Below are 11,113 nucleotides of genomic sequence, written 5' to 3' on the forward strand. Positions count from 1 at the left end.
TTGATGTTTCATTTGAGCTATTTCATGTCTTGGTCATCATATCACATGGTTTATATTGGCCTTTATATTGGCCTTGAAAGAGTTCATTCAGAAATGCCTGGATTTCTCAAAGGGCCTTTTTTCTCAAACTATTGTTTATTCAACTGCCTAGTAAGTAAAGAACACAACATTCTAGAAACATGTCCTTCCTCCTGTGTAAAGTAGAGATTTAGAGCTTCCAAATGAGCTATTGTGTGTCACTGTAGTCATATCACACAGTTTTTTATAGGACTTCAAAGATTAGTGTAAATGGCCTAAAAGCAGGGCCTACTTTAGTCAGAGCATGGTGTTTTCAACGGCCCATAAATATAGAATGCAACATGCTGGAAACTTTTTTTCTTTTTTCTGGGTAAAGTAGATATTTAAAGCTTTAAAATGAGCTATTGTGTGTCACTGTAGTTAAATCACACAGTGTTATATGGGGCTATAAACGTTACGAAACTAAAACGGCTTGTAACTCAAAATCGGTTCTCAGAAGGGAACCTTTTTCACTCGAACCAAGGTGTACTAAAATGCTTATTAGTCAACCATGGAACATGCTACGAACATAATCTTTTTTTCTGTATAAAGTAGACACTTGCAGCTTTAAAATGAGACATTTCTTGACATTGTGGTCATATCACACATATTTCTATTGGCATTCAAATATCTCGTCAATAGCTGGCATAAGTCACAATAAGCTGTAATTAGGGGGTGGCAGCCAAAGGGTTAAGCTGCGTTCAGACCTGAATATATATATTCGCATCGGTTCGTCCCGTTTGTGCAATTCTCGTCTTTGCATTGACTTTGTATGTTTATATACGCTTATACTTAACCCATTTAGGCCTGAAATAAATGTCTTCTAAATCCTGACAGTTTTCTGAAATACCTATGTTTCTAGGCCTATATCACTCAATATTTCATGTCAAGGACCCCAAAAATGATCTGTAATTGGCCTCCGACCCCCATCTGAAAATATGTTGTTCCAGGGACCTCCCCAGAAGCAAAGATTTGTTCTGAAAAAATATATTCCAAATTTGAGGCACATTTTCACGATTTTTCAAAAATAGCAGACCTACAAGCTCGTAGCGCGCCACTCGGTGGCGTGCTATGAGCTTGTAGATCTGCTATTTTTCAATAGCTAAATTATAACATAATGTTTAAAACACCAAAAGGGGTTCCCGCCCAGAATGGGTTAACTCATCGCCTGCCGATCCCGTCCTTCCAAGGCTCACATCGCCAGTGACGAGATTCTCGCCACGATGTGTTTTCAAGTTCAGTTTTATTTGTTTTTAGTTGTACTCACTCTGCTGTGTGTGGTCAAACATCTGAACCCGTCAGTAAGCCTATCTCACAGAATTTCCCCGCCCCCCTTAATACGCCCCCTTTCGGGGTTAGTGGTGATAGCGTGACGTCACTCCATAGACGCTACATGTTAACAGAGGTAATTTAAGAAGTCTACAACTTTTGTTTTCTCAAGGTAAGGTTTGTTCTATCTGTTCGAGCTGATTTACCATCTTGTTTGCTTCATAATAATATTGGTCTGTCACATTTTTACATTAGAAAATGTACTTAGATTCTCCAGAGAAAAAAACGTGTAAATGCTCATGTTAAAGACACCAGAAGTGGGCGTGGAAAGCGGGCTGTGAGATAGGCCTGTTGCGCTGCCAGACAGACAGTCAACATTGTGGTCATCCTCCTCAGGCGTATGCGCTGGAGCGCAGCATGGAGCTGGAGTTCCTGCGGACAGCGTGCATGTGCAGCTCTGTGATCTGCTGCCGGGTCACTCCTCTGCAGAAGGCTCAGGTGGTGGAGCTGGTGAAGAAGCACAAGCAGGCCTGCACCCTGGCCATAGGAGACGGGGCCAACGACGTCAGCATGATCAAAGGTAACCAACCCGCGGCGCTGGAGAAAAGTACTCACATTTTGTACTTGGTCGTGCTGTGAGTAGAAGTATCAATACCGCAGTGTAGAAATACTCTGTTAGAAGTGAAAGTCCGGAATTCAAACTTTACTTGAGTGAAACTACACAGAAATATTGGTATCAAAATGTACTTAACTCATTCGGCACCGTAATCGCCTTTTGACGCCTCCCGGTCCAAACGCCCTCTGCGCCGAGTTCGCCTTTTGAAGCCTTTTTTAATGTCAATTGATTACGGTTCACAACTGTACAAATGGAACCAAATGGACCCGTAAGGGTCCATTTGGTTCCATTTGTACACTCTCAGAGTTACGGGGCCATTTGGAACCCACTCAAGGACACCTTGAGACCCACTGGTGTAGCAGAGTGTGTCCAGTGAGCCAACATGCACAACAGCAGCACCCTGACTCTGTTTGACCAGGATGGAACAGAGCCTCCATAGGTATCAGCGGGTAACACCTGTGAAGGAAGTATAGGGAAGGGGCCCCAAGTTCTTTCCAAAATGGCGGTGTGTGCATAGAGCCCATTGTCGCTAAAGTACAGTCATTGTGAGTCCAGTCAGATCCACTGCATCGCTCTCCTCTCCTCCCCCGCCAGCGGCCCACATCGGCGTGGGCATCTCGGGCCAGGAGGGCATGCAGGCCGTGCTGTCCAGTGACTACTCCTTTGCACAGTTCCGCTTCCTGCAGCGCCTCCTGCTGGTGCACGGCCGCTGGTCCTACCTGCGCATGTGCAAGTTCCTGCGCTACTTCTTCTACAAGAACTTCACCTTCACCCTGGTCCACTTCTGGTATGCCTTCTTCTGCGGCTTCTCCGCCCAGGTGAGACGCGGACGTTTGTGTCGTCTAAAAGTAAGGGATTCGTTCGATTTTTAAGACCCTTTTCGCGTCCCTTTTGGGAAAAACGCATAGGGCTGTAAAGGTAAAAGAAAAGGGTACGCCGTAACATTTGAAGTGTTAATCAACTCAACTCAATTTTATTGTCACATCACTTGTTCGCAGGTGTGAAAAAGTGGGTGAAATTCTTTGTCGTACAAATTCCATTTCTTTCTTGCAGTTTCAAGAAAGAGGGCAAGACATTTAAAAATAAACACAAAATGAGCAGATTAAAATATATAGTGAGAGCAGGTCTCCCATCAAGTAATACATCAACAGCTCAGCGGTCCAGGCACATTGCAGGGTGTCGTGGGGTTCGAGTCCCGATCCCGACGAACCTTGCTGAGTGTCCTCCCCCCCATCTCTCTCCCCCTTCCTGTCTACCTACTATCATCTGTCAAATAAAAGGCAAAAAAAAGCCCAAAAGAATATCTTTAAAAGTAATATATATCAATAAAATCTTCTGAAATTGTCAGCTATTTTCACATAAGGTAATGAGCATATTTTAATTTCAGAAGATTGTAACTACAGTATGTTACTGAATTGGAAAAAGGTCATTAGATACACTGTTCATTTGTTGGAAAAGTAGTGGAGTTACAGGTGATGGGTTTCTCCCAACACTTGTCATATAGATCTGACCGCCTCCTTTCCTTTCTCTCCAGACGGTGTATGACGAGTGGTACATTACGCTCTATAACTTGGTGTACACGGCGCTTCCCGTACTGGGCATGAGTCTGTTTGATCAGGTAAACAACCACAAGACGGTGTATGACGAGTGGTACATTACGCTCTATAACTTGGTGTACACGGCGCTTCCCGTACTGGGCATGAGTCTGTTTGATCAGGTAAACAACCACAAGACAAGACGCTTGGCCTTTCTACAGCGCTTGGCTCTGCAAAATTCGAACCGTCTATGAGGAGGTCTGTGTGTGGCGCGTTCCTGTGGTAAATGGTGCATTTATATAGCGCCTTTATCCAAGGCGCTTTACATAGATTGTGCATTACATTCACCCATTCACACACACATTCATACACCGATTGCGGCGGAAGCCATGCAAGGTACCAACCAGCACATCGGGAGCAATTTGGGGTTCAGTGTCTTGCCCAAGGACACTTCGACATGTAGACAGGAGGAGCCGGGATTCGAACCGCCGACCCATGGATCATTGGACGACCTGCTCTACCTCTTGAGCCACAGTCGCCCCCCTGTGGGTTTGGAAGTTCCCCCACACTGAGTTGCACTACTCAGTTCACACGGGTGTGATTTTTATATCGAATAATGCAGAGACGTCACAACTAACAATCCGACAAGTTGTCGTCAGCTTGTTGATTAGCTATTTTTTGCTATTTAAATGTTGTTGTTTTTTAATTTTTAAGTATAAAATAGGGCTTAAGATTTAGCGGTTAAATCAACACCCTTGACATGACTTACACAATGCTGTACCACCCCCTCCAACTGTAGGCCTATATACCATTTCCAACAGCTTTCATTATACTTTGACATTGTATAAATGTGTGTTTTCTCATGCTCCTTTGAATACTTCTTCCCCGCACGCGTGCAGGACGTGAACGACGCGTGGAGCTTCCAGCACCCGGAGCTCTACGTTCCCGGCCAGCTCAACCTGTACTTCAACAAGCCGCTGTTCTTCAAGTGTGCGCTGCACAGCGTCTACAGCTCGCTGGTGCTGTTCTTCATCCCCTACGCGGCCATGCACGACACGCTGCGCCACGACGGCAAGGACATCGCCGACTACCAGTCCTTCGCCCTCCTCACCCAGACCTGCCTCCTCGTCACGGTCTGCGTCCAGGTACGGAGAATGTCCGCGCCTGCAACGGAGACGCGCATGTTTCGCTTTTATTGTCGGTTTTACCATTTGGCCTATAATGTGTTGCTTGCTGACAAATAGCCGTTCTTTTTGGGTAGGATAAATGTACCTTTATAAGCAACGTTTGGGTAGGATAAATGTACCTTTATAAGCAACGTTTGGGTAGGATAAATCTACCTTTATAAGCAACGTTTGGGTAGGATAAATGTACCTTTATAAGCAACGTTTGGGTAGGATAAATGTACCTTTATAAGCAACGTTTGGGGTGGAAACCTCATATGTCCGAAGCAGTTACTTTTCGGGATTCAAATAGTAGTAAAAAAGTAAAAAAGTAGCAGATCTACAAGCTCAAAATGCGGAAGCATAATAATGCTGCGTTCATGCTGCTTTCGCACTGGCAGATGCAAAAGATACAAAGCAGCTACACAGCGTATCTGTAGCTTTGTATCTTTGGAGCTGAAGTTGAAACCAGCGTTACTTTTTGTTGCTTTGTAGCTGTGTAGCTTTTGCAGCAGCTACAAACGTCTCTTCATGCCGCTGGCTTCCATTGAAAATGAATGGCAAGACTGTGTCTTTGCATCTGCCTGTGTGAACGCAGCATCGGACAGGCAGATGCAAAAATATACAGTCTACCATTCATTGTTAAAAGGAAGCCAGCGGTGTGAAGCTACGAGGCAAATTTGACCTTTTGCAGCTGCAAAAGATACAAAGCTACAAATTGAAGTTGAGCTGGGTTCAACTTCCAGATGCAAAGATACAAATCAGCAACTGTAGCTGCAATGACGCAGCGAAGCGCGAACCAATCAAATAGATGTTTTTGTTTTTGAGCTTCAACCCATGCTTCTGTAGGGGTCATCCCTATGTTCCCCAGGTTCTATGTTCCCCACTTTACCTTAGGCCTAGATTAGGGTTAGGGTTAGGTTTATTGTAAGCGGAGAACAAAGAAACGTTTTTGCAGGGTGGGGAACACACCCCGGGAATCGTACCCGGATCTCCCGCATGGAAAGCCAACATCTTAACCACTAATCCAAAGGCATATATCCCTATGATTCAGGGGACATATTATACTTTGGAGGCCATCAAGCTGAGGCTGAGAGCCACTCTGCTGCACTTCAAACGAGCATAAACATCAGCTGTAACTGTTGTGTAATCGCAATATTACGCTCGAGGGTGTGCTTTACCATGATTATTGGCACTTCAGTGACACTTGTGGCAACACAGATACAAAGCGACACATATGCTGTTTATCGTTGTATATTTTGCATCTGCTTGTTTGAACGTACCATAAGACCATAACAACAGCAACGAACAAATGAAAACAAGTCTAAGCAGTGTGCACGCGGGTGAAATCAACCACCAACTATGTCTGCCAGAAATAACAGCCCAAGCCCTAGTCACTTTGAGCGGGTGAGTCTTAAGTATGTCGGATATTACCCCAAACCCTAACATTAAGCCAGACTAAATCTAAATATAAGATTTAGAAACCTTTAGTGTTTCTAGGAAGACTAAATGTCAATTGCCCAGACTCTTCTTCAACAAAGATGGCGAAAGCAAACATTCTTTGTTCTGTACTTATACATACAATAGTATGGTACAAAACACTGAAGTCTCCTCAGATGAGCCCTCCATCGTCGCCTCCAGTCATCCCGGTTCTCCATACATCCGGCCAGCTCGTTGGTGCTTTGCGCTCCTGCATCTTTCTCGAGTGCATCCACATATGTTAGTATGGGACGTCCTCGTGACCGGTGCCCATGTGTTGGTTCCCACAGCACCAGTTTGCTGGCTGGGAGCTCTTGGTGCCTCTGGCCACCCCACAGTGTCCTGCGAGTCTCATTCTCCTAGCTATTTTGTCGCTCACCCTGAATATTCCGGCATACAGATTCTCGTCGAAGTCCTTAAACCAGAAGCCTCAGCCTTGTCGGACTCCGTCGCCTGAGTCTCAGGGCCCTGCAGAGAGCACTGAGGGGGCAGGGGCCCAAACCCAAGAAAGGGGCACATTTTGGGGGTGGTCTTTTTGTGGGGTTCGTCCCTCGTGCCATTTCACACCAGAAATGGTGTAGTAGGCCTACATTGGATGTCTTACACTAATGGAGTAAGATGTTACAATGATGTGCACAATAACGTGGCCCATATGTCATTGGACAGTAAAGTAATCCCCTCCCCATATTTCTGGCAGAAGCCCTTGAACCCAACACACGTCTAATGGCGTCAATAAAACGTTGTGAATGATGAATAGACTTGTGCTGTCCTGTCTCCCCTCCCTCTGGGCCTGTTGTGTCCTGTCTCACCTCCCTCTGGGCCTGTTGTATCCTGTCTCCCCTCACCCTGGGCCTGTTGCAGTTGGGTTTGGACATGGCGTACTGGACAGCGGTCAACACGTTCTTCGTGGTGGGCAGCCTGGCCATGTACTTCGCTGTCACCTTCGCCATGTACAGCAACGGCATGTACCTCATCTTCCCCTCCTCCTTCCCCTTCATAGGTGAGTGAGGAGCTTTCACGCTACAATCTAATACAGTGGTTTTAGGTCATCAAATGTAAAGTAATGCAAAAACAAAAAAGGATCAGATATACTCACTATTTTCAAGCAGAAAAGTATAAAATGTGACTTAAGTGCTTGTTTGTGTGTGTGTGTGTGTGTGTGTGTGTGTGTGTGTGTGTGTGTGTGTGTGTGTGTGTGTGTGTGCGTGCGCTTCCAGGTACAGCCAGGAACTCTCTGAACCAGCCCAACATGTGGCTCACCATCCTCCTCACCTCCACCCTGTGTGTACTTCCTGTGGTCACCTACCGCTTCCTGTTGATCCAGCTCTGTCCCACCATCAACGACAAGGTGGGGCCGCTGGCCAATCACGGCATGGATACTATTATTTGTTTGTGTGTTTGTTTATTTAAGTCAAACACAATCCCGGCCGTATAAAACAGAGCACCATTTTTGGGTTGTGGATCCATTTTTATGGGTCACAACAAGTACTGTCAACTCCTTAAACAAATGAAGAACAGACAAACGGGTGCATGTGTTTGACAGGCATTAGTCCGACACCCTACCGAAACCCTAACCTAACAATAACCTCACAGGAAGCCACGGGTTAGTTTTAACCTGCCACGGGTTAGTTGTAACCGGCATCGTATGTAGGGAGCCACGGGTTAGTTTTAACCTCCACGGGTTAGTTGTAACCGGCATCGTATGTAGGGAGCCACGGGTTAGTTTTAACCTCCACGGGTTAGTTGTAACCGGCATCGTATGTAGGGAGCCACGGGTTCGTTTTAACACAATCAGTGCCGGAAGTCCTTCAAAATAGGAGCTCTGGGATGCCGGAACAACATGGCCGCTTTTACTCGGAAAGCCATGACCCGGAAACAATCCACTAAAAAAGGTTCACTTTACATAGCTAGCTTACATTGCGATCGTTTTAGTTTATACGATATATGATCCAAAAAGCGTTCATATTTTGCGGGAGAGACGGATGAGGAGCAGAAATGAAGCGCCAGTATATCGATCCGTTCAACACCACGGAAAGCGCCCTGGATTAGGAGAGACGAGTCATTATTTCCGCCGCGCTAACGGCTAACTCAATGATAAGCTAACATGGGGACAGAGCGGAGCATAAGGTAGCCGAAAGGCAAACTGACAAATAAATAAAAAGGGAAAAATTCAGAATATTCTTATCTCGCCCCGTATCATTGAGGATGCGCTAGGACGTCTACAGACGTCTTTAGGACGCGTCGATTGGGACCCCTAGGACGTGCTGACACGTTGGATGGACGGAAACGGTTAACTTGCCACGGGTTAGTTGTAACCGGCATCGTATGTAGGGAGCCACGGGTTAGTTTTAACCTCCACGGGTTAGTTGTAAACGGCATCGTATGTAGGGAGCCACAGGTTAGTTTTAACCTCCACGGGTTAGTTGTAACCGGCATCGTATGTAGGGAGCCACGGGTTAGTTTTAACCTCCACGGGTTAGTTGTAAACGGCATCGTATGTAGGGAGCCACAGGTTAGTTTTAACCTCCACGGGTTAGTTGTAACCGGCATCGTATGTAGGGAGCCACGGGTTAGTTTTAACCTCCACGGGTTAGTTGTAACCAGCCTCGCATGTAGGGAGCCACGGGTTAGTTTTAACCTGCCACGGGTTAGTTGTAACCGGCATCGTATGTAGGGAGCCACGGGTTCGTTTTAACCTCCACGGGTTAGTTGTAACCGGCATCGTATGTAGGGAGCCACGGGTTCGTTTTAACCTCCACGGGTTAGTTGTAACCGGCATCGTATGTAGGGAGCCACGGGTTAGTTTTAACCTCCACGGGTTAGTTGTAAACGGCATCGTATGTAGGGAGCCACAGGTTAGTTTTAACCTCCACGGGTTAGTTGTAACCGGCATCGTATGTAGGGAGCCACGGGTTAGTTTTAACCTCCACGGGTTAGTTGTAAACGGCATCGTATGTAGGGAGCCACAGGTTAGTTTTAACCTCCACGGGTTAGTTGTAACCGGCATCGTATGTAGGGAGCCACGGGTTAGTTTTAACCTCCACGGGTTAGTTGTAACCAGCCTCGCATGTAGGGAGCCACGGGTTAGTTTTAACCTGCCACGGGTTAGTTGTAACCGGCATCGTATGTAGGGAGCCACGGGTTAGTTTTAACCTCCACGGGTTAGTTGTAACCGGCATCGTATGTAGGGAGCCACGGGTTCGTTTTAACCTCCACGGGTTAGTTGTAACCGGCATCGTATGTAGGGAGCCACGGGTTCGTTTTAACCTCCACGGGTTAGTTGTAACCGGCATCGTATGTAGGGAGCCACGGGTTAGTTTTAACCTGCCACGGGTTAGTTGTAACCAGCATCGTATGTAGGGAGCCACGGGTTCGTTTTAACCTCCACGGGTTAGTTGTAACCAGCATCGTATGTAGGGAGCCACGGGTTCGTTTTAACCTCCACGGGTTAGTTGTAACCGGCATCGTATGTAGGGAGCCACGGGTTAGTTTTAACCTGCCACGGGTTAGTTGTAACCGGCATCGTATGTAGGGAGCCACGGGTTAGTTTTAACCTGCCACGGGTTAGTTGTAACCGGCATCGTATGTAGGGAGCCATGGGTTCGTTTTAACCTCCACGGGTTGGTTGTAAACGGCATCGTATGTAGGGAGCCACGGGTTCGTTTTAACCTGCCACGGGTTAGTTGTAACCGGCATCGTATGTAGGGAGCCACGGGTTAGTTTTAACCTGCCACGGGTTAGTTGTAACCGGCATCGTATGTAGGGAGCCATGGGTTCGTTTTAACCTCCACGGGTTGGTTGTAAACGGCATCGTATGTAGGGAGCCACGGGTTCGTTTTAACCTCCACGGGTTAGTTGTAACCGGCATCGTATGTAGGGAGCCACGGGTTCGTTTTAACCTCCACGGGTTAGTTGGTTAGTTAGTTAGTTACTTGTAACCAGCCTCGCATGTCGGGAGCCACGGTGTTGTCAGACTAATGCATGTCGGACTGTTAGTACAGTATGTCTAATCAATGGATGCAACCCCAGAAGATCTACCTACATCGTGGCACTGCATTTAAGAAAGGTTATTTTTCTTCAGGAAAATGGAGCGCTACAAACATCCCTTTCAACCTTTCTCCACGTTTCCAGGTGATGTTCAAAGTCAGGCGGGCCAAAGCCACGCCCCCTCCGCCGCCCCGGCGTGCGCGCCTGCGCCGCACCAGCTCGCGGCGCTCCGGCTACGCCTTCTCGCACACGGGGGGCTACGGCAACCTGGTGACGTCGGCCCGCTACCTGCACCGCCCCGCCGCGGCCAGGTCCTCCGGCCTCGGCCAGGCCACGGGACGGCCCATCATGGGGGGCTTTAGCCCCATGGGACGCTCGGCCGGCTACAGCCCCACGGGACGCCCCCAGAACGCCAAGGTGCAGGACGTGGAGGTGACCTCGCTGCAGATGTATCGGACAACGGCGGACCTCTGATCTGCATGAGGATGATGGTTTTTTTTGGAGAGGCGCTTTTGGGAGAAAGACAGGCCAATCACGTCATAAACAGGAGAAAGACAGGCCAATCACGTCATAAACAGGAGAAAGACAGGCCAATCACGTCATAAACAGTCAGATTTGGGAAGAATCATGATGTATGCCTTTGCAATGAGAGCGACGACTTGCTTCAGGATTTGTTGGACATCCTTACGGACTCATTCGCCAAACTCTCCAAGGCGATTCCCCTTTTTGTGCTACAAGAGTTTGTACTTCCCAGCCGTCACTACTGCTGTGTGAGCCACATTGGATAGCAACTGTGATCGTGGCATTTAAGGCTCAATGATCATGTGTCGCGTGCATTAAAAATAGCTGACCTACAAGCTCACAGCGCGCCACATCGTGCCACGTTGCGAGCTTGTAGATCGGCTAGTTCTCGTGTGCAACCACGTACAACTTGGAATTGACGGGAGAGGCAGCAGACTTGCATTGTTAAAACACATTGACTGCCATTGACGCAAAATGACATCATT

General features: G+C 47.3%; 1 protein-coding gene across 1 annotated transcript in view; it reads left to right on the top strand.

Moving 5' to 3' along the window:
- atp8b5a (ATPase phospholipid transporting 8B5a) overlaps window positions 1–11,113 on the top strand; it is a 96,754-nt gene extending 85,641 nt beyond the window's left edge. Inside the window, exons 23-29 of the mRNA XM_079516037.1 lie at window positions 1,723–1,906; window positions 2,537–2,760; window positions 3,477–3,560; window positions 4,377–4,622; window positions 6,981–7,119; window positions 7,337–7,467; window positions 10,251–11,113. Of these exons, the coding sequence (XP_079372163.1) occupies window positions 1,723–1,906; window positions 2,537–2,760; window positions 3,477–3,560; window positions 4,377–4,622; window positions 6,981–7,119; window positions 7,337–7,467; window positions 10,251–10,580 (1,338 nt within the window). The 3' untranslated portion in view covers window positions 10,581–11,113. The remainder of the gene's footprint in view (window positions 1–1,722; window positions 1,907–2,536; window positions 2,761–3,476; window positions 3,561–4,376; window positions 4,623–6,980; window positions 7,120–7,336; window positions 7,468–10,250) is intronic.

Source organism: Electrona antarctica, assembly GCF_951216825.1.
Source record: "Electrona antarctica genome assembly, chromosome: 12".
NCBI classification, from domain to species: Eukaryota; Metazoa; Chordata; class Actinopteri; order Myctophiformes; family Myctophidae; genus Electrona; species Electrona antarctica.